Below are 26,924 nucleotides of genomic sequence, written 5' to 3' on the forward strand. Positions count from 1 at the left end.
ATGATGACTTGTAACACAGCATCTTGCTACTCTGCCAACTTTTATTGAAGTTGCACTTTTCATTTTTAATAGAATTTAAGAAAAAAAAGGAAGCACTTTTAATTTGAGCACGGTATGCAAAATTGTATTAATGTATTTTTTGTTTGTTTGTTTGTTTTACAATTTTGAATTAAAGCTATAGTGGTAACGCTAAATGTATGTGCGTCCCATTTTGTAACCATTTTGTTAACAACAACATTTCAGGCTCAGAAAAAATTGTTGCTTTACGCCCTGTAAACTAGATATTTTTAATGATCATTGAAATAATGTCAGCTCCTCCTAGAGGTCATCCTGGTTGACCAACCCCAGGCTGAAGTTGGATCTACCATTCATCCAATGAAAAAACAAATTACAGTAGATCTGTTGAAATTGTGTAATCTACCCATAATATAGCCTTTATGTGTGTGATTGAAGTGGACTACACCATGGCAAGCTGGGCTTAGTTGGAGCAGAATCTGGTGATGTTGATTGAGTGACAGTGAGTGTCTTTTGGCGTGTGCTAGGCTTGGGAGAGGCTGGAGAAGGCGGAGCATGAACGGGAGCTGGCCCTGAGGACTGAGCTGATCCGGCAGGAGAAGCTGGAACAGCTGGCCCGCCGTTTCGATCGAAAGGCTGCCATGAGAGAGACCTGGCTGAGCGAAAATCAGCGCCTCGTTTCACAGGTGCAGTCTGAACTTACACCTCATACTCCGCCTGCACATGGCACACCCAGATGCCACAGAGTAACCCACTCTCTACACTAGGTGGGGAAGATAAATTTGTATAGTTATGATGTTGCCTTTTGGCATCAGGTGGGTACGTTTCTGGATGAAAAGAAGGCCTGCAATCACTGTGGCAGTCCGATTCCAGGGTTAAGCAACTCTGTGCGATAAACTTTGCAACTGTACACCCATTAGTGATCTGTTACGGAAACCCTCAAACTAATACCCTTAAACATGGTTACAGACCAGGTCAAGTATTTTTTTCTTTTGAGTGACAGACAGTAACGTTAGCAGTGCAGGTGATGGGGTATAGCTTGAGGGACAATTTTTGGCACTTTATTCCCTTCAGAACCGATGTTATGGAAAAGCACCCCTAGTGAGCACACAGATTACACAGTATTACTGTAGCATGGTATTGCTGTCATTCTAAAAAACAAAAACAAGACAGTTACAATCATTCATCATAAGGCGTAAAAACAAGAGGTGTATCAGTCCGTCATGTCCCTGTGCTAGTAACTCATCCTAGATCACTTCACCCCCAGGTTGGAAGACCTTCATGTAACCAGTTTCATTCCTGCTTGTTCTTCGCAGGACAACTTTGGCTTCGACCTGCAAGCGGTAGAGGCGGCCACCAAGAAGCATGAGGCCATCGAGACTGACATCGCCGCTTATGAGGAGCGTGTCCAAGCCGTGGTGGCAGTGGCCCGCGAGCTGGAGGCGGAAAACTACCATGACATCAAGCGCATTGCCGCCCGCAAGGACAATGTTATCCGCCTTTGGGAGTACCTGCTGGAGCTGCTGCGGGCACGGCGACAGAGGCTGGAGATGAACCTGGGCCTGCAAAGGGTTTTCCAGGAGATGCTGTACATCATGGACTGGATGGATGAGATGAAGGTGAGAAGTCAGAGCTTCTCTGAGTTAGTGTCTTTCAGTGCTGGTTCTCTGGGATTCATTGTGAATTCTGTTATTTTGTCCAACTAACCTGGTAATTACTGAAGTTGTATACTACTGTACTACACAACATTACTGGATTGTTTAGGGGTACCAATGAACAGGAGTGAGGAGAAATGTTTGTTCTTCTGTATTTTTTGGAGGTAATATGGTGTCAGCTTGTTGCACCTAACTCTCAAGTGATGTCAAATCCAGCGACATCAGCAGCTCAATGAAGCCTCATTTATTAAGTAGTTGAGCTGTAACGGGAACCAGCCTAAATTGTAGAATCTGAGCACAGAGGTTGAGAAACACTGCTTTCTCTCATTTATTCAGTTAAACTGCAGTGTTTGTCTCAGTCCTGAAGAAATAAGATAGGACCATTGCTTTCATGCAGTATTTCTTAAATGCAAAAAGGCACAGTCAATAGGCTGTTCAATAGTTTTAGCGAGCTGTTGTTAGAAGACACTGATATATGTATTGAATAAAGCAGTCTCCCTAATCAATATGGGGGCTACTTTGAATTTTTGCCCACAGATAACGAAGTGAAATAAGTATTTCCAGATCGTGTATGCTCTTTGGGGTTTGGTAGTGTCCCTTGAGCAGTATGACTCCATGTCTCTCCTGCACAGATGCTGCTGCTGTCCCAGGACTATGGGAAGCACCTGCTGGGAGTGGAGGACCTGCTGCAGAAGCACGCTCTGGTGGAGGCCGACATTGGCATCCAAGCTGACCGCGTCAAGGCTGTCAATGCCAACGCGCAAAAGTTCGCCATTGATACCGAGGGTGAGTCAAGGGAGAGCCTCAGAAGCCTCCTGTAGCATTTTTGGTCGTAGCTCAGTACCTTTTTATCTGGACACGAGTGACACAGCAGCATTTCTTTTCTCACAATGGAAGCGAAGCTCATGATTAAATGTAGCCTTCAGCAAAACATGTAGAAAACAACCTAGGACTTTCAGTAGGTTAATTTTGTGTTAGTCTGACCTGTGAATTCACCTCCACTACAGGCTACAAGCCCTGTGACCCACAGGTGATCCGTGACCGTGTGGCACACATGGAGTACTGCTACCAGGAACTGAGTCAGCTGGCGGCGGAGCGGCGGGCACGGCTGGAGGAGTCGCGGCGCCTCTGGAAGTTCTTTTGGGAGATGGCGGAGGAGGAGGGCTGGATCCGGGAGAAGGAGCAGATCCTGTCCCTGGACGACTGCGGCAAGGACCTGACGGGCGTCCTGCGGCTGCTCAGCCAGCACAAGGCCTTTGAGGACGAGATGAGCGGCCGCAGCGGCCACCTGCAGCAGACGGTGCGTGAGGGTGAGGAGATGGTGGCCGGCGGCCACTTCGGCGCCGACAAGATCCGTGAGCGCAACAGCGACATCCAGGAGCAGTGGGCCGCCCTCGAGCGCCTGTCAACCGTGCGCAAGGCCCGCCTCCAGGAGGCTTGCAACATGCACCAGTTCCAGGCTGACGCTGACGACATCGACACCTGGATGCTGGACGTGCTTCGCATCGTCTCCAGCTCCGACGTGGGCCACGACGAGTTCTCCACGCAGGCGCTGGTCAAGAAGCACAAGGATGTGGCGGAGGAGATCGGCAGCTACCGGCCGGTCATCGACGCACTGCATGAGCAGTCCCGCACGCTGCCCGGCGAGCACGCCCAGTCTCCCGAGGTGCAAGGCAGGCTGGCGGGCATCGAGGAGCGCTACAAGGAGGTGGCGGAGCTGACGCGGCTACGCAAGCAGGCCCTGCAGGACGCTCTGGCCCTCTACAAGATGTCCAGCGAGGCCAACGCCTGCGAGGTGTGGATCGATGAGAAGGAGCTATGGCTCAACAGCATGCAGATCCCAGAGAAGCTGGAGGACCTGGAGGTCATACAACACAGGTAACGCATCCATGCAACTGTCCACATCAGGGCCCACTAACCTTAGATCTGCCACTAGACTCTAGCACTCGTCATCATTGCTCAGAGCTTATGGAAACACAGTGAGCCTTTGAGCGTCATCATAGATTTACTAATTGTTAGATTTTATTGCCTGAGGAGTAGAAACCACGTCAGAATTTAAAACATAATTGATAGCTACAATTGATAGCTAATGGGAACAACTACTACCTCCTGTTGTTTTCGTTAATCCAAAATATGTGATGGGACATTCTTTGATTTTCCTTTTGAAAGAATAGATGGTATGTTTTGGAGATTTAACATTTTATGAATACAAATTTAGAGAATAAGGGGAGAACCTTAGCTGTGACTTTACATTATAAAAACTGGCATCAGAAGTGTTGGTCTTCACAGAATTAGTGGTCATCATCAGCATGAGGGTATTATTTTAGTTGTTGTTTCAGTGTGCTCCAGAAATATCTAATCTAAGATTACAGCATGCATCTTTGTCTTGTGTATGTAAAAGAGCAGAATTTCATTTAAGTCATTAAATAAACATTTATTTCATTGTAATTCCAGATTTTTAGCTGGAAAACTAATTTCAACTATCCTCTTTCTATTGCTATAGATATTAAATCTTTGCGGTAGCCGTTGTAGAGGGATTGATACAATTGGTTTAAAAATATAATAAAAGACAATGGACACAGGCAAGAGACACGTCTATTCAAACAGAGGATGCTTAATTTTATTTTCATATATTTTATCTTCAGAGGATTTTTCATGAAACACGTCTACTCTGCACTGTAATAAGGTTGTATTTGGACTGAATGTAGTGAATATTACTCTGTTGCAGCAATGGAGTGGTACATCTGTACCTTTAGTAAACACAAACTATAATCAATGAATCCCACAGACATGGAGTGTGAGAATTTATTTTTATAGTTCAGCCTGGACTTAAGCAACTAGACCACAATGTTTTATAGCCAAAATAACATTGGTATCTGCCAGATTGTTAAATATTCCTTTGGTGCAAAACAGCTCTTTCAGCAACATGTTCAGGAGCAGCTGGACCACACTGGCATATTCCAAGACTTTGTCAGTGTTCCAGGTATCCAGATCTCTACCATCATGCTAACCCCAAAGGGGAATAAATCTGTTGTATTTGAAAATGAATTTAAGGGAACATCGGAACACTGTTCTGTCTTAACCAGGTTTGAGAGCCTGGAGCCTGAAATGAATAACCAGGCTTCACGTGTAGCTGTGGTCAACCAGATCGCTAGGCAGCTGATTCACAGCGGACACCCCAGCGAGAAGGAGATCAAAGCCCAACAAGACAAGCTCAACACCAGGTATGTGGGCAACTTTAAGGCGACTCTTTGACAAAAACAGTGTCTCTCCCAGCCTGACAACAAGCACTGGCAGCAACATATTTAGACTGTGAAGCAAGACAACCTAATTTCTCCTATTACTGCACATTTTTGTAAAACATTTGTCTAATTGTGATAATGGTAGATGCATTTTACATTTTTCTGTCCATTGGTTTTGCATATTGTTTAATTTGTGACAAAGTTTGTAGACAAAGTAGTGGCACATTTGATTTCAAAAGCATGTCTTTTGAAATAAAGTATGTTAATTATTGTTTTACACTTTCAGACTGTAGATATGGGCTGAAATAAGTCATCAAATGCACAATGTATTATTGCTTATCATAAGACGCAGCTGTGTTTTCAAGCCTTGGTTCTGTGGATACACAGTGTATTCAATCTTTTGTTCCAGCTTGTTCCAGAGATCTCAATTAATTACATTTAAGGGAACTGTTTAGGTTGACAATGAGTCCCTGTATAGTATATGGCTATATATGTTTTAAAAACATTTTGCAATATATTATTACATTTGTTTTGATGTGCATTTTTTAGAGTAGACATAGGTGGATAACTTCTTGGTTTCCCACCATGAAAGTCTGGTATTTCTGCACTAATTGGTATTGACTGGTTTTTTTGTTCCAGGTGGAGCCAGTTCCGGGACTTGGTGGACCTGAAGAAAGAGTCCCTCAGCTCCGCCCTGGGAGTGCAGAACTACCACCTGGAGTGCAATGAGACCAAGTCCTGGATCCGTGAGAAGACCAAGGTCATCGAGTCCACCCAGGAGCTGGGCAATGACCTGGCGGGCGTGATGGCCCTGCAGCGCAAGTTGACGGGCATGGAGCGGGACCTTGCGGCCATTGAGGACAAGCTGGGTGACCTGCAGAAGGAGGCAGAGCGGCTGGGGGCGGAGCATCCCGACCAGGCACAGGCAATCATGGGCCGGCTGGCCGAGATCACAAGCGTGTGGGAGGAGCTAAAGGCCACGCTGCGCAACCGCGAGGAGTCCCTGGGTGAGGCCAGCAAGCTGCAGCAGTTCCTGCGCGACCTAGACGACTTCCAGTCCTGGCTGTCACGCACGCAGACTGCCATCGCCTCCGAGGACATGCCCAACACGCTGGCCGAGGCCGAGAAGCTGCTCGCCCAACACGAGGGCATCAAGAACGAGATCAACAACTATGAGGAGGACTACCAGAAGATGCGTGACATGGGCGAGATGGTGACGCAGGGCCAGACGGACGCCCAGTACATGTTCCTGCGCCAGCGGCTGCAGGCCCTGGATACGGGCTGGAATGAGCTGCACAAGATGTGGGAGAACCGGCAGAGTCTGCTGTCCCAGTCCCACGCCTACCAGCTGTTCCTGAGGGACACCAAGCAGGCTGAAGCCTTCCTCAACAACCAGGTATGACACACAACCTCAGCAAGCGGAAAACCGCAAGAACCTCTGCAGCTTGGATCACAGATGTGTTCATTGATATGTTGTAAGCATGTAACCATTCAGCAAGTTCAAGGTTGCATACATACCACAGTTTGTAGCTCATGCTGTGGAGAGATATGCTAATTTACAGGTTAAATAATGAAAAAATGAGTATGAGGGGAATTTGTCTCAAAAATATGAACTGAAATATGAAATATGAACCACACCTCTTGATTTTACAATTTGATCACATTTACTTTGTACACATTATACACTGTGAGCAAGGGCATGTGCATATACATTTGTGACAAAATGTTTTTCATTTAATCTTGAAAATACAACACACTGTTGAAGGTGTGTTTAACCCCTCCACATAACCACTCCCCCATAATCTAAATGATCACATAAGCATGTTGTTGCCCTATTACAATAAGAGAAGTATGGTAAAAATGGAGGAAAAATAATTCTACAGCGCCGACAGCTTTGATGGAGTATGTTTTTGTAATGTGAGTACCTCGTGTGGTTTAAATCACAACAAAAATATTACTTTGAAGTATTTTGGTTGTTTTTACTTTTGCTTTCTATACAGATGTAAAAAATGTCATAAAACATATGTCAGGGTCAACATTTCTCTGGCAAACACCCACTGAGTTTTGCACTAATTTTAAATGATTTGTTAATTCCTCTTCACAACAAAAAGAAAATAGATAAGATGTAGACTGATGGCAATTGTAAACAAAAAATAAATTAAGGTTGCACATACTAATATACGAAGGTTTTAATGCTTTTTTACACACCAGCATTTCAGCACATCTATGCCTCTGTCATGGTGATCACGTGAGGAATGTGAGGAAATGGTGGTGTACTTGCATCATTGAAAACAAGCAACTTTTGGAGTCCTTCCTTTCTCAGTTGTCCCCAGACCCTATTTATTCTGGAGGATAGTGATTATACCATGTACTTTCTCCATTGCCTTTCCTGGGTCTGCTGACTTGTTGGACTGTTCTGGGTGTGACAATGCCATGCATGCATGTCACATTCTTTCTTCCTCTCTTCATCAGGAGTATGTGCTGGCTCACACCGAGATGCCAACCACCCTCGAAGCTGCTGAGGCAGCCATCAAGAAGCAGGAGGACTTCATGACAACAATGGATGCCAACGAGGAGAAGATCAATGCAGTGGTGGAGACAGGCAGGAGGCTGGTGAGCGATGGAAACATCAGTGCCGACCGCATCCAGGAGAAGGTGGACTCAATCGACGACAGGTAACGTACCCAGCCGGTGGCCGATATAACTGCATGCCCAAGCACTGATTGAGCCAAAGCTGTAGGTCACGTATACATCAGGCAAGCCAGAGGCATGAGAATATGGTATTCCCCTAATGCCCAACTCATCGTTTGCGACATAAGGTTGGATGGTCGCACATTCACTTGGCAGTTCATAAAGTACACAGTAGCGTTTCTGAGTTTTTCATATAGAATGCTAGTATTTCTTTGTGAGACACTGCTGGCCAGAGTGACCCGTGTGTGTGTGTGTGTCGATGCACACAGGCATAAGAAGAACCGGGAGGCAGCTAGTGAGCTGTTGATGAGGCTGAAGGATAACCGGGACCTGCAGAAGTTCCTTCAGGACTGCCAGGAGGTGAGCAGCTGCACGAGCATTTCTGGCCTGTTTTAGTTCCACTGTAGATGTGGATAGAAGCCAGGAGGATGTATTCCAAATCACTGGACCACGCTGTCACATGTGATTCACAACAGGGCAAATTGGTTTGATCCAGAGTTTTGAGTAGCAAGTCGTCATGAAAGTGTGTCACTACAGTAGGGTGGAATCCAGGGTTTGTGTATGGTATTGGAGTAGTGAAGCTATCAGGATCCACAGAATGGCTTTAATAATCTCTGAGCATTGTGCTACGTTATACAATGCATAAGGCTGATTTCCAAGGGGCTTCGTCAAAAGAAACAGCCACACGTATAGGTGTACAAAGCCAACCGTGGACTCTCCAGTGGAATCCCCCAGCAAGAGTGTCACACAGTAGAGAATGAGGCTCTGTGCCAGTGACAGCTCCATCCCCATCTGTGCTTCTAATTGCTCCCCTTGTCTGCGCAGCTGTCCCTCTGGATCAACGAGAAGATGCTCACGGCGCAGGACATGTCCTACGATGAGGCCCGCAACCTACATAGCAAGTGGCTCAAACACCAGGCCTTCATGGCTGAGCTGCAGTCCAACAAGGAGTGGCTGGACAAAATTGAGAAAGTAAGTGTGCCCTCCCACCACTCCACCCAGGGGAAACCGTGTGATGCTCAGATTATGGGGGCTTTGTGTTTTTTTTAAACGATGTGTAGTGCAACAGTTAAGGGCAGTAATATTTTCTGCCATAGCTCTGTGGGTGTGGCTTCTCCCTCAGCAAGCAACGATCCAAATAAAATTCAGCTTTAGACTTGAAAATGCAGGTCCCTTGGCTCAGCAGTGGACAGGAAGTCACCTTCAACTGAGTGCTTTCAGCTACATGTTCGGAACAAAGGAGATTTTTTTCTCTCCTTGTGAGCCATACTGGCTGTGAATGCTAAGTGGGGCAAGATTCTGCTGAAATGGAGAGTGATTTGATGCAGTGAGTTTCTATTCTGTTATATGAAAAATAGATGCAAATGATATAAGTGAAATGTATAACTGCATTATTTTGCAGAGTACTGTACAGGCAGAGTATAGAAATGGAGAATTTGAGATTCATTTTCATTTTAGAAGAGGTGTATGTATTTTTCCTATAAATTCTCCTGTGACTTCAAACTGAGATTGTAAATACAATTATTTCGCTATGACTGTCAGTACATGGTAAAATCCATGGTAAAAGAATCCAAATTATATGAAATTTATTTTAATTTAGACTGGATGATACAGAGGATTGTAAAACACAAAAATAATGATTTCATTTTGCTAGTTGTAGAATATGCTAATTCTGCATATTCTTCATATGCAGTTCTTCCTAGTGCCCAGTAAATTGTTTCCATGTATTTCTTATGTGATGAAGGGTTCATTTACTAAAGGGGAGGATCTGATTTTTATATATTCCATGCAGATTATTGTGTAGTTTTGGACATAAATGACTGCTAGAATGTCATAATCAGGGATATGGATGCATTAGATATCACCTTGTTAGGGATAATTATTTACTTATTCATTTCATTCTTTATCTATGAACATTAAGATTATGGTTTACTGTTTTTTTTTTTCATTTTGTTCAATTCAATGAGAAATTTCTTGTACACAGACATTTTTGTAAGCATGACTGTGAAAGTAATCATCTTGAGGTGTCATGTTTTGAGGTTTCACTTTATCTCAAAGCTATAGAGAACTCACATGATTCACAAACAAAGAAAGTCGTTTTCACAACATAAACTTTGGGGGTTAACTTTTTTCCTGGACAGACTTTTGGGTCAATTCAGGGAATGTTTCATCCTATTCAGTTGTGTCACACAGGACATTCTCAAAGCACATTAACTCAAAAGCATCTATAATGCTCTCTCAGTGGTGACCCCCAGTGCACAACCCTGACCTTGCTAAATGAATTCAGTTGGGGTCAGCAGCATTGTTGCCCATATGCCCCCGCACACACACACTCCACAGTATGTGTGACCCTTTTCCCTCGGCTCCATGCAGGACGGGATGCAGCTGGTGGCGGAGAAGCCTGAGACCGAGGCGGTGGTGAAGGAAAAGCTGCAGGCTCTGCACAAGATGTGGGAGGAGCTGGAGTCCACCACGCAGACTAAGGCACAGTGCCTTTTTGATGCCAACAAGGCGGAGCTCTTCACCCAGAGCTGCGCCGACCTGGACAAGTGGCTGGTGGGCCTGGAGGGCCAGATCCAGTCGGACGACTACGGCAAGGACCTGACCAGCGTCAACATCCTGCTCAAGAAGCAGCAGGTGTGCATTATTTCCTTCTGTCAGCACTGGGGCGATCAGTCTTCTGTTTGTCTTTTGGCAAAAAGGAAATGTGACTCTCCCACACATTTCAGTATGTGATGAATTTCATTTCAGGTCATGGTTTTCAGAGCCCTTATTCTGTTGACAATAACATTGCTCATTTTTGTACCCTGCAGCTACAGACCGCATGTAGAGTACAAGATAGAGTTTTTTGCCATTGATTCAATAAACTGGAAATACATCAAAGAAAGTCTTGACCCCAAAAGACAGTCAGACTGCATGCTCATTATCTTCTGTGGAATACTAGCTTACAAAAGCCGCAAAGCCCCAGGAAGTGAGAGAAGACAGTTTACATAATTCGATGTGAAATCGTGGTGAGGTCTGGGGCCAGCTCTATGCCTGTGTTATGTGTTGCAAAACAGCTGTTGACCCTGGGGTTTGCATGCTTCACCCCTGAACTTTATCCCTGTTTCACCATGCCTCCAGATGCTGGAGAACCAGGTAGATGTGCGCAAAAAGGAGGTGGAGGAGCTTCAGAGCCAGGTGCAGGCCCTGAGCCAGGAGGGCAAGGACACAGACGAGGTGGATGGGCGCCGCCGGTTGGTGGAGAAGAAGTTCCAGGAGCTGCTGGAACCTCTAAGCAAAAGGAAGAACTTCCTCATGGCCTCTCGTGAGATCCACCAGTTCAACCGTGATGTGGAGGATGAGATTGTGAGTGACACAATCTCTCAGTGGGTTGTGTGTGGGGTTATGTTCTGAACACCTGATTCCAGCTCTGGTGTTTGTGAGTTTGGACTGGTGATTTCTGTTTATGGGCAATCCGTGTTGCATGTCAGTCCGAGTTTACGTGTTATATTAAACGGTGAGATAAAATGCCATAGTTTCACAAAACAAAATTCTGACTTCTGAAAAAGAGGTTTTTACTCAGTGGAAGTCTGTCAGTTTTGCCTTTCTTAGTTGTAGTTATCTTTTTTCTGTTCCTTTTTTCGTAGGTTTTCATTTAGCAGTGGGCAATTGAATAGGTTTTGTTTTATTCCACAGTGAAAGAAAAGAGTTGAGTAATTTATGATTAACGATGTAAGTGATTTATGAAAGTAGGACGTGAATTATTATAGACCAATGTTTACATTCATAATCTAGCTCAAAGTGGCCTCAGTACTGGCCCATCAAATTTCATCAGTGAAAACAGTTACAATTATAAGTCACTGGATGTCATTATAAGTCAACGTAAGCCTGGGCGAGGGCCTCTGTGGAGCAGATAAAAATATGATGCAATATAATGTATTCACTGAGGAGGTGTAGATCCAGCCCATGTGGGTGTAAGTTCCTGAACGCACCATTTCAAGAGGCTCGCTATGCAGCAGCAGAACTTGTGTGAATAAGCTACAGTATGTCATCTTCATGTAGGCTTTTGCTTCTGTTGTTGTGGGAAGCAGCTGTGCTTTTGAGTACCAGGTGCACTTATGCAAGGCCTGGGTTAGTTATTTATTTATGCAGAAGACTGCAGTGGCCTTGTTCACATGGTCATGCACATTGATTTGGCTTGTGGAGCGGGAAGAAGCTCCCGCATTTCTGATTTCATCATCAAGGCCTCTTTCAAAATGATGGCCTGAATACATAGAATGCTTGTAGCCATACTCTAAACATCGACTTGTTTCTGAAACAAGTTTCAAGTCCCTGCTGATTTGTTGGTGTATAATTGTATCTATACCATTTAAATGAACATCCCTTTGTCTCATGCTAAATACTTGGACCTGATTATATATATTTTTAATTTATCCACAGCTCTGGGTTGAAGAGAGGATGCCACTTGCAACTTCCACAGACCACGGTCACAACTTACAAACTGTTCAGCTTCTCATCAAGAAAAATCAAGTAAGATGCTGTAAAATTGACTTATTGGTAAAACATTTTGCAGGCAAATGGGTTGTGGGTCTGAGCCTATATAGCAGACTGCTATTCTGTCCTTCAACAAGCCACTTTAGTCACTCAACAGAAAAATTCATCTGTGTGAATGGCTCACGTTGTTCCATTTTTATTTTTTATTTAACCTTTATTTTATCAGCTAGGATCAATTGAGAACCAGTTCTCTCTTTATAGTATATGTATAATACAGCATCTGTAAATGTGTTTGAATTTTAAGTATTTTAAGTGTGGGTGTCTGCGAAGTGCATAAATAATAGTAATAAACAGTAATGTTTGGTTTACAGATTTACAGGCCTATATTAAGAAGGTCTGGCCACGTGTCCATTTTCATTTCTAAAATGCATTGTGTACCTTGTGTACCCCCCTCCTTAGACCCTGCAGAAGGAAATCCAAGGCCACCAGCCCCGCTGTGACGACATCTTTGAGAGGAGTCAGAACATCCTGAAAGATGACAGCCCCAGCGCAGAGGCCATCAAGCAGCGGCTGGCTGACCTGCAGCGGCTCTGGGGCCTGATGATCGAGGAGACGGAGAAGCGGCACGGCCGCCTGGAGGAGGCCCACAAGGCCCAGCAGTACTACTTCGACGCAGCCGAGGCCGAGGCCTGGATGAGTGAGCAGGAGCTCTACATGATGTCAGAGGAGAAGGCCAAGGTTCGGGTGGGAATAGGGATGGTACTTTCCATTGTCACAGAGGCAGGACTTGGCGGGGAGGGAGTCTGGATTTTAAAATTCTTTCAGGGATCATGGAGGATCTGACAGTCTGGATAGTGAAGGGAAAGGGAGTTGGGCCAGGGAGGAAGCTGGGATATGGGAAGAACCTGCAGAGGACAAGGTTGTTGACCTTAAACTACGACACTGTTGCTGTTTGTACTGACCAACCACCCTCTTTGTCTCTCTCTCAGGATGAGCAGAGCTCAGTTGCTATGTTGAAGAAACACCAGATCCTTGAGCAGGCAGTTGAGGATTATGCTGAGACTGTCCACCAACTGTCCAAGACCAGTAGGGCTCTGGTGGCTGCGGGACATCCAGAGAGGTCAGTTAGGCACCTAGACTGTGGGAAATCGGAAGAGCAGATGCAGCCATGGTTATCTTCATTGACCCACCGTTAGTTGATGATAATATTTTGCTCCGCCAGAGCAGAACTAATGAAGTCAGTAGCTTACTCCTACATTATTATTGCTTAATGCTCTCTCTCTCTCTCTCTGGCCAAGTTAACACATTACAATGTAACAGCATTACTTTCAGTTTCCACCAACATATAATTATTGCAACAACATGAAGAAATGTCAGAAAATTACCTTTAGGTTGTTGCTTGCTGAAGGTTTACCAGTGGTTTCCTTGTCCCTTACCGTCTGTCCCCTGTGACTCCCCTTTCAGTGAGAGGATAAGCATGCGCCAGTCCCAGGTTGACAAGCTGTATGCAGGGCTGAAGGACCTGTCGGAGGAGAGAAGAGGGAAGCTGGACGAGAGGTTCAGGCTCTTCCAGCTGAACCGCGAGGTGGATGACCTGGAGCAGTGGATCGCTGAGCGGGAGGTGGTGGCTGGCTCCCATGAGCTGGGACAGGACTACGAGCATGTCACTGTAAGACTCTCCACCCCCTGTGATATGCCCGTAACATGACCAGACTGACATTGTGAGTGCATTGGTGTCATGGGAAAGCCAAGCTAACCAACACAAAATGGAGGCGTGAACAGAAATGTAAAGCAAGAAAAGAAATAGACAATGGTGCTCATTGAACATATTAAAAAAATTATCAGTTTATTCCATTGTAATGATTTGCTGCCGTGTAATGTTATTAGAGCATTTGTGACAGAGAGATAGATAGTAGGGAGAGAGAGTTTCAGTATGAGGTGAATCTGCTGTCAGGATTACTGACATGTGTGCATCCCTGCAGATGCTTCAGGAGCGTTTCCGGGAGTTCGCCCGTGACACGGGTAACATCGGCCAGGAGCGCGTGGATGCCGTCAACCAGATGGCGGACGAGCTGATCAACTCGGGCCACTCGGACGCGGCCACCATCGCCGAGTGGAAGGACGGGCTGAACGAGGCGTGGGCAGACCTGCTGGAGCTGATCGACACCCGCACGCAGATCCTGGCCGCCTCCTACGAGCTGCACAAGTTCTACCACGACGCCAAGGAGATCCTGGGCCGCATCCTGGACAAGCACAAGAAGCTGCCCGAGGAGCTGGGCCGCGACCAGAACACAGTGGAGACACTGCAGAGGATGCACACCACCTTCGAGCACGACATCCAGGCCCTGGGAACGCAGGTGGGGTCCCTGAACCACTGACACTGGTTTTGGGGGAGGGAATGAGGGAGGGACGAGGGAGATACCATCACACATCCACTGAACACAGTGAGAACCTTTTGGGATTGATGCGATTTACTGGTTAATCCTTCATAAATTCAGTACAAACACACTGTGATTTTCCCATCGCTTTGAATGAAGAAATTGGTCTTACTTTTCTCAGTGCTTATATGTATTTTTTTCTAATTTCATTGATTGCAAACTTTTAAGATTGTAAATATTGTGAAAGTAAGTAACACATAAGTTTTACATAAAAAGTTATGGACAGACAACAGTATTATAACATTTAATGCAACTGACAGTAGGAGCCCACATTTAATTTAACACCAGATAAACTGTTACATAGCAACATAGTAACATAGGAGTTCAGGACTGAAAATCGCAAGTATTTGTATGAATGCGTTTATCTCAGTGATAAGTGTGCATGTGATGAAGGTGTCTGTTTTGCTCCCAGGTGAGGCAGCTGCAGGAGGACGCTGTTCGCCTCCAGTCAGCCTATGCCGGTGACAAGGCAGACGACATCCAGAAGAGGGAGAACGAGGTGCTGGAGGCCTGGAAGACTCTGCTGGAGGCCTGCGAGGGCCGCCGGGTCCGGCTGCTGGATACAGGCGACAAGTTCCGCTTCTTCAGCATGGTGCGAGACCTCATGCTCTGGATGGAGGATGTCATCCGCCTCATCGAGGCCCAGGAGAAGCCCAGGTATGCCTGAACAAAATCAGCCCAATCACCACCACACATGAAGCAGACAACAGCGAATCCAAGCAAATCTTCATTAATGCATCATGATGGTTTCTGGACAGCAGGCAGTCAGTGCTACATGGCAGACAGCCCTTACATTGAAAGCAGAAATTAATTCAGAACTGGATTGTGAACTGTAAACTGGATCTGCTGGGACCAATGATAGCATGTCATATGTATTTCCAACATGTACTTCCACGGAAGTAAAAATGCCATGAAGTTGAAATTGATTTTGTTGCCATGTTCAGCTTTTTCCTAAGTCATCCAAATTTTTCGCAGCAGTATCATCCCATGAGGTCTCATCTGGAGGGTTGTCAAAAGCAAATTCATGAAGAGTTTATAGGTTGAGTCTAGTATATGGGTCAGGGGCAGAAAGACTGACTTAACTGGGTCCCAAGAAAGTAGTTGAAAATAATATATAATTACAGCTGTATAGTTGCACTCAGTTGCCACGGTAAAGTCTAGCATTGTCTCTGAACCAGCGTTTGATCTGTATTGGATTTACAGTTTTACTGTAATCAGTTAATCAGTTACTGACTACCAGTTTGACTTCAATTGGCACAAAAGGAAGAACAATAAATTTCTGTTAACACTTTGACCGGCCCTTATCTGTGCCTAAGAGACACCCAAGTCTGCTTGCTGATCACATGTCTGATTAATGATGTTAGATGGCAGAGAGGGTGAAACTCTAGCCAGGCATTAACATTGCTGTCTAATGAGAAAGGACCTCTTGCACTTCCTGTGATGCTGCGGCATAGTGAACAAAACATCTGAAGACACGTTTTACAAATGACATGTTATACAGGTTATTTTGTATGCATGTACATTATGATAGCCATTGTTTTTCTTATTCTGCAGTGCCTGTATGTGTATGAAACGCCTTACGCAAGGATTTAAGAAAGCCCTAAATGGGATTTTATTGGCAAAACCCATTTCCATTGCTCCACACTCCCTCCGCTTATCCATGTTGCTGACCCAGTACCATTCTCAGTGTCTCATGCTGGAATATGGCCCCACAATCCTGTGGTCAGAATTCCATAAGTTTAACCAGCTTCTCCCCCTCCTGAGTGTGTGCTCCCACTGTTTAACCATGTGATTGTGTGCTGCCTTGCAGGGATGTGTCGTCGGTGGAGCTGCTGATGAACAATCACCAAGGGATCAAGGCTGAGATTGACGCACGCAACGACAGCTTCACGGCCTGCATCGAGCTGGGCAAGTCCTTGCTGGCACGGAAGCACTATGCATCAGAGGAGGTGGGTCACATCACCACACACCCTTTCACAACAGGATGGGGCCCTGAATGTTCCCCTGTCATTTGAGTATTTGGCTTTAGACAGACAGAGTGTACATAATTGGGAAGGGAGTGCAGCTTGAAAGCATAATGTTCAGTGTCATTTTGCTTTGCCCTGAAGCCTGGGACTCAGTTTTTACAGGGTGATTTTCTTGGGGAATATGTCATTTGGTGATGGAGAACAGGTCCTGTGATGTTGTGTAAGACTCTGCAAATGAACAGCAGCACCATGGATCATGTGAGGCAGATGAGACTGTAGGCAATGGAGGGGCAGCTCTTTGCCCAAGTTGATGTGTTCTAGAGTCTAGTAGATTTATTTTGTATAATGCTGTATGAATATAATACTGTTGAAAAAGTGTTTATACTTAATTGTCAAAGGTTTTACATTTGGCTTTACATTTGGCTTTACATTTGTGGTTAGTTCTTATTTCTCATTGGTGTTGAGGCAATACAATAATTCAGTTCTATAAGTTACTGTGAGCTTTTCACAATCCAGAATAATTCAGCAAGATTTACCTTCAATTCTAATTCCAGGTGGCACTCTAGACATCTATCCAGAATCAAAATAAACCCCTGTTTACCTAGACATGTTATACAAATATAGCCTGACTATATGTGTATTTTTAAATAGTTATGTAAGTGGGTATGTCAGCATTAAAATGGGAGCATATGAGTGTTTGATAGCTGTTCATTATTTGGTAACACTAGTATTATGCAAATTGTACAGTTAACTGGTCCTACAGTGATAGCAATAGCAAGACTGTTTCAGCTGCACACTATACAGATATCATTTCATATATAACTATTTGTATTTATAGTCCTGCTGGATAGACCAAACATGCATTTTGTTTTAGTAAGACCCTTAAAAAGTTAGAGTGAGAGTCTTCTAACCACCTGATGTCTCCATTTTTCAGATCAAAGAGAAGTTGCTACAGTTGACAGACAAGAGGAAAGACATGATTGACAAGTGGGAGGACCGATGGGAGTGGCTGAGACTGAGTAAAGTCATTTGTGCAATATCTCTTTTTGCATGTGCTTTGGTGTGTCTGTTTAAATTCATACCACGTGACTTCTGTCCTCGGCCAATTGCAATTGAGTTATGCAATGAGTTAGTTTTACTTTTTCTATTATATATCCCATTGTGCTGGAAAGAGTGCTAGCTCCCTTTGATTGTGTAATTTGACCCTCTCTTTGTGGCCTCTGTTGTCATCCAGTTTTGGAAGTGCACCAGTTTTCACGGGACGCGGGGGTTGCGGAGGCGTGGCTGCTGGGACAGGAGCCCTACCTGTCCAGCCGGGAGATGGGCCAGAGTGTGGACGAAGTGGAGAAGCTGATCAAGAGGCACGAGGCCTTCGAGAAGTCAGCTGCTACTTGGGAGGAGCGCTTTTCTGCGCTGGAGCGGCTGACCACGGTGGGTGCAGGGAAGCTGTCTGGAAGAGGGATACCTTCAGGGGCCTGAAGGGTGGACAGGCTCGGCACCAAGGTTCCAAATGGAATGGTGCTGCTACACTGTATGTTAACCCTCCACAATCACATTAGGTGATGTCTTCAGTCTGTTTATTTCCTTTTTGTCCAGGAGGGCACCAATCTAAATCTAATCTAAATGCTGTTAGAAACTTTGCATCTCGTCAAGAGGAAGGACAATGTCTGGACTTGCTCAAAGAACTGTATGATTCATTTAGATAATTATGCGCTCAGATGGAGCACCACCAGCATCTATCTTAAGCTCCTGGACCAGGAAAAAGGACAGGTGGTGCATTATGATATAAGCTCAGACTTTAATGCTGACTGTAAGATGCCGGCTGTCTGTCTGTTTCAGATGGTATTGACTTTATCATTTAATATTGTTCTTCATTCTAGTCAGGTGTCATTATACAGTTCCTGCATTGAGACAACAGTGAATGGATGGCTGCGCAACATTATAAAACATTCAATATTGGCCTATACTTTGTCCCAATGCAGATGGAGTTATTGGAAGTGAGAAGACAGCAAGAGGAAGAAGAGAGAAGGAGGCAACCCCCGTCACCAGAACCTGTGCATGCACCCGACTCGGACTCCCCACAGCAGCGGTAAAATCTCTCCCTGAAAGGAGGGGACACACACTGCTTTCCATCTGCTACACAGGCTAGATAGAGAGTGGCACCGTTGCCCTCTGTTATTATCAGTGCAGTATGAACAGTTACACTACTGCCACCGCTCTGTCGATTTGTCTCGTTATAACAGTTAACAGCCTGGCACACAGTTCAGATGACTCAGAACTGGCTGTAATAGATTGAGAACCTACATGGTCTCCATATAATGTTAGATATTGCACACTCAGAAGAGAAAAAGAGAGGAATCATTTTCTCCCAGCTTCACACATGCACTCATGGTCGTAATATTTTACATCCTAGTTTTTCTTTTCTATTTCAGCATCTTTGATGGTGCATGATGATCACTTGCATGTGAGCTCAGTGCTCTTCACTGTGTGGCCTTACAGAGCTTGTGCGCTTGGTTGTGTCTCCACAGGGAGGGTGAGCAGATTGCTCAGAATGGGCTGCCATCAGACCAGGACTCCCCACGGGTTAGTTACCGCTCCAGAGTCTACCAAAACTACACCAGCTTTCAGAGCCGACGAACTGGCAACGAGCGTGGTGGACTGTGACCTTTGTGCCTGATCGTAACTGTCAGACCCTCACCCCTTAAGGATATGCACAGTCCAGTTCTGTTCCTTCAGCTTCTCAACGTCAGCTTGCAGTTCTCCCAGCTTCCACCCAACAAGCTTGTTTACCTTTCCTGCAATTTTGCCTCAGACTTGTAATCTGATGTAGGTTAGATGTTTGCAGTTCTCTTTTCATTAATAGATTTTAGCAGTGAGTAAAACGGAGATAAGAATGGAAGAGTAAGTAGTGTCAAGTAAGCCTGGTCAATGTGGATCACACCTTTTTGAAATCAGGTATATAGTGTCCTAGGCTAAAGCTTTGCCTTGCAAACTTCGATATGATGAAGTGTCTGATACAGTTGTGGGAATCAAATTAATTCAGTTATGGGAAGACACACAAATCTTTGTCATTCAGTAAAGGGATAGATGGCAGTTAATTAGTATCTTGTTTTCTCTGATTTATAGAGAGGGCAACAGGCATGAAGGTGTGTAGTGACTGCACCATGGCACAATGTAATGTATGGTCACAGTGGGCAGTGTATGTAGAAGGGGATTGGCCTCTCTTATTGTCATGAAAATTAATTGATGATGTCAACCATGGCAATGTCTTTCCCAGTGTGGGAAACCCCATTGGAGGAATCCCCAGATCTGAAACCATGTTGAGAGATGTTACAATGAATACAGCCAGGGATTTTCCCACATAATAACCTTGAACCACAATAATAATCTGTTAATTGTGATTCCAGCACGTGGCTCATTGATGTCAATGTCCACAGATGTCTGTAGTGCTGGTGGCCAGTTAATAAAGTCAGCCATACAGCTGCATGTTTGTCAGCCGGTGAACAGCTGTATGTCAGCCTGTGAATTGTTGAGGCCCCGCAGTGTCCAGTTAAGTCCTATGTGTCTGTGTGAGTAGGGTTGTGTAGGTGGAGAGGGCAGCAGAATGAGCAGTGATTTACAGCAGGTTAATGTCCTGATTATGATCAATGATTCTTTTGGAGCCAGTCATCACGTTTTGTCCCTTTTTTGTCCATTGTTCTGATTTCTTGTCCTTTTCGAAAATATTCATTGCTCATCTGCGGATTTAACTTACGAAATGCTAATGCTAATGTTAATAACCAATACAACCAATGTGATTTTATTGTTTCTTGTGTTTTGCCTGCCTTTTTAAATTCTATTTTCTGCCCCTGCTACGACTGTTCATTTTGTCAAAATTGTGTTGCATGTTGCCTGACAGCGGAATCATTTACGCAACCCCCCCCCCCCCCCCCCTTAACTAACAATAAAACCAAGTCAGTGAGCTGTTCATTACAGGCAGTGTCCACATGTTTATGTTTCCCATGTCTGAGTAATAACCCTCTGTTTGTGACTAATGTCAGTCCGTGCCATGTTTATCAGTGCATGTCTTACATGCAAGTTGTCACCAACCACTGATTGTTCATATATGTATTTATTTTTGTGTTTGCTTGTTTGTTCTGTGATTTACCTTTATGTTTTGTGGTTTACAGATCAGATCACATTTCAGGGTCAGACTAGCTGGATGTTCATTAGTTGTTTTCATCCTTAGCTCATGACTCTGTACTCCTACTGCATCTTAACTAATCCACAGAACTGTCAAGTTTAAAATTTTTAAGCTGCTCCTATCTTAGTCCATTCAACCATCTTATAGGAAAATCCAATTTACAAAGGTTTTGCGTAAATCAGGCTTGTTTGATCAAACTCAATCATTTTTCAAATCATCAAATTAAAATCCTTGTGATTTCTAACTGACAGGAGTCTCACTATTGTAATGTCAAAACAAACCTCCCAATCTGCTTGATTGAGTGAATGCATACCTGAAAGAGACCTCCTTTGTGAGACAATGAGCTGTTTGTGAGCTGTTCCCAAACTCTGTTTGAAAAAAAAAGATATAGCGATGAAATAGGGATGACTGCAGGAAAATTGAGTGTACCTGGATATGCAGTCGCCTCCGTAGGCATGAGGATTTTAGTGGTACGTGCTCTAGTGGAGGTGTGGGGGGGGCGACAGCCTCTCCGTCCATGAAAGGGTGTGCAGCTTGACAGCAACAGTCCACAGAGGGTGGGGATTGGCATCCCATCATCCTCGTTGTGGTCATTGTACTGGGGTAACTGGTTTCCATACTTTGGAGTGAATGTGGTGTCTGCATATCTTTTAGCATTATACTCTCCTACCATTTTACAACAATGGTAGTAGTGATTAATTATTATGAGTGTCAATCAAGCAATTTTTGAATTGTTTTTTTTTTTTTTTAGCTCTCACTCTTTTGATGTGTTTTTTGATGTGTCTTTTGATGTGTGCTGTATGGTGTCAATCAGATTTCCTTGTTGGGGTGGCAGTGCCAGTTGTGTGCATGTTTTAATCTAAATTTTACTGCATGCTTTGGAGATGATGTCACTTTTTTCATTCTGCTCTCCTCTAATCATGTAATCCCAAAATATCCATGGGTCTGTGCTATCCATGTGAATTCAATGTGAGAGCAATAGTGATCCAAGAAAGCTTTCAGAGCCATTGCAATATATGACATGGACATGCCTCATACAGTGACATTGTCAGAATTCAGTGTATGAGCTTGAGCAAGTGAATGAGCGTTCCACTTCTGTTTTTGTCTTGTTTTTTTACTCACTTTAATTCTCTTTCAAATGATATTGCTCTTGTCTATATCATTGCACTGGAGTGGAAAGCTCAAAGTCAGCCAATCTCTGTTCACTTTTCTTCAGTACGTTGATGTGTGAACTTTAGAACTGTGTAGACCCTTGTGCAGCAGTGAATCTCATGCGAATCCCTAGTTTGTGGATCTAGGGCACAATTGTTAAATGTACCACAGATTTAACAATTTGAGACTGCTGTATGGGCATCAGTTTAACCTAGTTGTATGTCAGGGCTTGTTATCTAACAACCCTGTCACAGATTCCAGTAGTGCCCTGTTGACAGGATTTTATGCATTTTTGAAGTAGTTAGTGAATATAGGTTTTGATTGCTCAATGGAAGAAAAAAACAATGCTTTCTCTGAAAAATTGCATTCACCTGTCATAAAAGTGGAAACATTGATTTGTTAAATCTTTTATTTTTACTCCTAACCTCCTCAGGTATTCATTCCATTAGCACAGAATATAAATTATTTAGGTTATGTATGTTCCCTACTGTAAGAGGGAGGTTGTGTGCCTTGGTATAGCCACATAATTCTCCTCTTATCCCTTTGCCCTTCAGTCATTTTGTATTGTTTTTTCACCTTCATTGCTGCTTGCTGTTGTCTTCTTCACGTTTCCACACAGTCTCTGACCCTAACGTGCATGCAGCTCAAGTGTGGTTTAGCATGCCACTGGTGGGCATGTCCAGTAGTGAACTCACTCTCCCTCTTTCTCTCTGTCTCTGTCTTTCTCCCCCCGTCTTTCCCTCTCTCTGGCTGTTTTTGGCAGGACGGTGTGGACGGAGGAGAGATTGTGAATGGCGTGGCGGAGAGGAGCTCCAAGGAGCCCAGTCCCATCCCGTCTCCCACTGCGGACCGCAAGGGAAAGCAGGCTTCCACTCTGCCAGCCAAATCTCAGGACTCGCCCTCCTCCCAGCTGGAGGGCTTCCTGCACCGCAAGCATGAGTGGGAGGGACACAACAAGAAGGCCTCCAGCAGGTATGGACCCCACCCCTTTTCAGGGCACAGTGAATGGGAGTGACAAGAACCAGTGGTGGATAGGACAAAACAAGGGTCATGCTTTAGTTTTTTAGAAGCAAATCAGCTCTTTTGAAAGATGTATGGATGAATGAATGGAAAAGTATAGATAAATAGCCACAATTTTAGGCATTCCATGCTTCTTTTTTTATAATGATATCTCGAATTCACCAATAAGAGAAAAGGCCAGAATGCGTACAGGCATCCCATTTTGGAGAGGAGCAGTCCTGTGTTTCCATGACTGCGGCTCTCAGCCTAACCCAGGCCCTTTTGTGCATGCTCTTTCAGATCCTGGCATAACGTGTACTGTGTGATCAATAATCAAGAAATGGGCTTCTATAAAGACAATAAGAACGCAAGTCAAGGCATTCCATACCACAATGAGATTCCCATCAGCCTGAAGGATGCGGTCTGTGAGGTCGCCGTGGACTACAAGAAAAAGAAGCATGTCTTCAAGCTCAGGTAATGATAGTCAAACATGATGAAAATATACATGAAACCTTGTGTAGTCATTTATTGTCACATCTGATTTTTTTATTAAATGGGGGACTAATAATTGTGTTTTAGTATTGTATCACTGCCACTCACCAGCACATCTCCCCCGAGATCCACAAATGTGAGGAGGTATAAGATACATTGAAATCGAACGCATTCATTTTTGTCTTTACAGAGTAACAGATGGGAATGAATATCTCTTCCAAGCCAAAGATGACGTAAGTCCTTTTATTTTTATATGCTTTCAATGTGCTTCCAAAAATTTTGTGATCTGTGCTGTGCTTATCCTTAACCCATCCTTGTTAAGTAAGACTCGGGTGGCTGAACGGTGTTTTTATGGAGCTCAGTGTCTATTTAGGCATTGAGGAGGGAGACAATGAGAGTGTCAAATCGGGTCTTGGGGTTGCTGTGTTATGCTGCTCTACATTGATCCCTAGTGGTCACTACATGCACAGGCTAAAAACAGGCGCAGTTATATCAGTTACTTGTTGAAAGAATGTTAGCTTGTTTGTGCTTTTTGCACTATTTTGCTTGATTTTTGCACTCTTGTATTGGACATTTCAAAATGGAATCACATAGTTTCTACTGCTATGCAATTTATGGCATGTACACTCCTGTAATTTAAGTTAAATAGAAGCACAGGTGTACACTAAATCAGAAGTATTAATTAATCAACTGTAACTTGTGTTTCTGCCTCCTCAGTACTGATTACTGAAATTACTGATGTGTTTTTTCATAAAAACATACATTCAGAAATGTACTTCGCTTTGATTTCCCAAATGGCTGATAGCTTGACCACTGTGGGTAGAAGTGGCAGCGTGGCAACCATGAGAAATTTTTGCACCCAAGAGAAGGCAATTATACGGTCATAGCTACATTACTTACTGAATCTGTCAGTCCATGTGTCTCCATGAACGTTTTATACAATTTTTTTTTACCTGTACCTTTTTTGAGTACATGTAAGGTCAGTAAATGAGGCAAAGGGGTTAAAAATATATGCAGAAGCAAATTGAGGAAAAAAAACATGCAGTAAAAATTGAAAAAACAGAACTGGTAATGCTGACAAACAGGATTTGTTCTTCAGTCCACATCCTCACAATCATATGTGCAGATATCGTGTTGATGTTGAGTACAGTTGCTCTATGTATGAGGTAAAGCCTGTCTGCTGAGGAGAGTGGTCAGGGTGCTTTTAAATCCATATTTGACAAAAATACATGTTAAATTTATATGCAACCCATTGCATTTGTAGTGCATTGGTTTTATTTGATTTCCAGCACTTCTGAAACAGGCACCTAGAACAAGTCTAGGTTATTTATGTGAATAAGGAGAGACACTGGCTTGTTAGGTATAGTGAATAAAAGTTGGTAAAGTTTCCAAGTGTAAGAGAAATCAATCAATGCAGTAGATCTTAACATCTAGGGCTGCCTTTCACTGCATCCCAAGGATGTTTCTTGTGTCACCTCAGGCCAAATGACCGTTTTCAATCCACAGGAGGAGATGAACACTTGGATTCAGGCCATCTCAAGCGCGGTGACCTCTGATAAGTCAGAGGTTACACCCAGCAACCAGAGCACTCCAGCCTCCAGCCGGGCCCAGACCCTGCCAGCCACCGTCACCCTCACCACAGAGTCCAGCCCTGGGAAGAGGGAGAAGGAGAAGGAGAAGGACAAAGAGAAGCGCTTCAGCCTTTTCAGCAAGAAGAAGTAGAGGCCCCCCCTACCTTCCTTTGTGCAGTCTTTTTTTTTCTGTCACCTCCGGTGATATTCCAGCATGCAAGCTCAGAACCAAGACACCACTCTCTGTGCCTAATGTTCCTCCAATTGGTTTTAGAAATAACTTACGGAGAGTTTTCAAAAACGCAGACACAAAAAATATTTGATTTTGAAGCCAGGGTATGAGGTGTGTTGGGCAGCTTCCCTCTTAAAATAATTTTAAATGTCAAAACAGGACCAGATTGTTGCTTTGTCTTGTTATTATTCTTTTTTTTAACAGATTTTTGATATTGCTCTCTTTTTTTGGTTTAACTGTATGTAGTTGGTAGGGTCTGGATATTAAAACATTTCCTCAATTTTGTGAGGCTGTCTTGGGAGGACAACTTATATCCTTTTATGCTGTTGGAAAGCAAGGCAGCGGTGCTTTGAAAACAATAACTCTGCACATTCATGATCTGTAAATTCCAATAATGCAGACGTTTGTTGAATTCCATCTACTAAGGTAGCTATGCTAAGTCTTGACTAATGAAACTTCCATCCATTATAGAAAGATGGTATACTGTCTTAGCTAATTCTTAGTATAAACTTGAATTCATTTGGATAAGAACCCATACTCAAATGTCAGCCAATAACCATATGCTGGGGCTCTTGTACAACAAATGTGAAATGTAAAAGTGTTGGATACACATGAAGGATAGTACTCCGAATGAATTTTAAATCTGTAATTTTACACATTTTTCCTCTGTTTTATCGTTTTTGTTTTGTTCATTGTTGATCTTGAGTTGCATTATAATATATGTTTCAAATAATTCTAGTACAGAGTATAAGAACTAGATGTATTATAAACACTTTAAAGCATTGATGTTAAGTGGAAAAGTGGAACCCAAGCATTTACTGGAAAAAATAAGTAATGTTACTCAAAAACGGTTGCTTGCTTGTTGGCTATAGCACTGCGTGTCATAATTTTTTGCTACATTATCTCGCTATTTGATACATAGTGTGCATTTCTCTGTCACTGTAACTATTGTAATGAAAATTTTCATCTTATTGCACAATCAAAAATGGCATAATAGGAATGAACTCCTTTGCAATGGCTGGGCCTGTAGGCGTATAGTAAACATGGGCCAGGCTGTCAGATGTATGGAACTGCACCTGTAGACTTTTACCCTCTCTGTTAAATATGTGCGATGTCATTAAAATGCTTTTAAAAATGACTGTACATTTTCTGGTGTGTTTTTAAGCTTTGTCCCCAAGGGTGACTGGCCATTTAGGTTAAATATCTGTAATAAGTACATGGAAGTGGCATCAGTTTAGTTACGTAAAATATATTAATTTGATTCATGATTATATGAACAAATGAATAGATGTATGGATGAATTATGAATGAATGAATTAATGATTATAAGTATCTGCATTGTATTTTAACACAGAGTCATGATTTTGAAGGTTACAGTGAAACACTGGTACGAGTTTTACCCTGGAGCTGTAGAGTGGCTGTGACCCAATTGGTTTGAACTCAGATAGACACTCAGATAGAGCTGAATTGTAATGATAGACCATGACTGTGGAAGCAATTTTTTGTTGTGGAGTAAATCTATACTGATATCAACTGTAACCCACTCACATGCTAATTCATGATTGGTTTTTAAGCTTAATACTCTTAATACTCTTAAAACTCTAATCTTCATTTGCTTTTGGAACATTTTGTGCTGCATTGGTAGATCTGCAAAAATTCTTCAATATACTCATTCAAAAAACAAACCTTTTAGGAAATTTTGCAGTATCCCAGAGACCAACTTCAGTTGGATAAAACATACAATAGAGCTGACATTTAGGACACCGTGTGTATGTATCAAATAAGATGCAAGAGGTATCCATTTTTTTGCA

The 26,924-nt window shown here is 43.6% G+C and overlaps 1 protein-coding gene across 2 annotated transcripts in view; it reads left to right on the plus strand.

The window, feature by feature from the left end:
• Nucleotides 1-26,251, plus strand: part of LOC118790863 (spectrin beta chain, non-erythrocytic 1) — a 95,450-nt gene extending 69,199 nt beyond the window's left edge. For both annotated transcript variants that reach the window (XM_036547970.1, XM_036547978.1), the window contains 26 exons: nt 543-701; nt 1,332-1,634; nt 2,303-2,456; nt 2,678-3,548; nt 4,757-4,894; nt 5,552-6,308; nt 7,385-7,587; nt 7,873-7,963; nt 8,429-8,575; nt 9,977-10,240; nt 10,727-10,951; nt 12,026-12,115; nt 12,539-12,817; nt 13,069-13,199; nt 13,544-13,748; nt 14,062-14,436; nt 14,930-15,174; nt 16,328-16,466; nt 17,419-17,503; nt 17,719-17,915; nt 18,467-18,573; nt 19,013-19,067; nt 22,583-22,791; nt 23,119-23,292; nt 23,501-23,543; nt 24,817-26,251. In XM_036547970.1, coding sequence (XP_036403863.1) covers nt 543-701; nt 1,332-1,634; nt 2,303-2,456; nt 2,678-3,548; nt 4,757-4,894; nt 5,552-6,308; nt 7,385-7,587; nt 7,873-7,963; nt 8,429-8,575; nt 9,977-10,240; nt 10,727-10,951; nt 12,026-12,115; nt 12,539-12,817; nt 13,069-13,199; nt 13,544-13,748; nt 14,062-14,436; nt 14,930-15,174; nt 16,328-16,466; nt 17,419-17,503; nt 17,719-17,915; nt 18,467-18,573; nt 19,013-19,067; nt 22,583-22,791; nt 23,119-23,292; nt 23,501-23,543; nt 24,817-25,032 — 5,862 coding nt within the window. In that variant the 3' untranslated portion in view covers nt 25,033-26,251. The remainder of the gene's footprint in view (nt 1-542; nt 702-1,331; nt 1,635-2,302; nt 2,457-2,677; nt 3,549-4,756; nt 4,895-5,551; nt 6,309-7,384; nt 7,588-7,872; nt 7,964-8,428; nt 8,576-9,976; nt 10,241-10,726; nt 10,952-12,025; nt 12,116-12,538; nt 12,818-13,068; nt 13,200-13,543; nt 13,749-14,061; nt 14,437-14,929; nt 15,175-16,327; nt 16,467-17,418; nt 17,504-17,718; nt 17,916-18,466; nt 18,574-19,012; nt 19,068-22,582; nt 22,792-23,118; nt 23,293-23,500; nt 23,544-24,816) is intronic.
• Nucleotides 26,252-26,924: the final 673 nt, after the last annotated feature.

The sequence above is a fragment of the Megalops cyprinoides genome, chromosome 1, assembly GCF_013368585.1.
Source record: "Megalops cyprinoides isolate fMegCyp1 chromosome 1, fMegCyp1.pri, whole genome shotgun sequence".
In the NCBI taxonomy this organism is placed as follows: Eukaryota; Metazoa; Chordata; class Actinopteri; order Elopiformes; family Megalopidae; genus Megalops; species Megalops cyprinoides.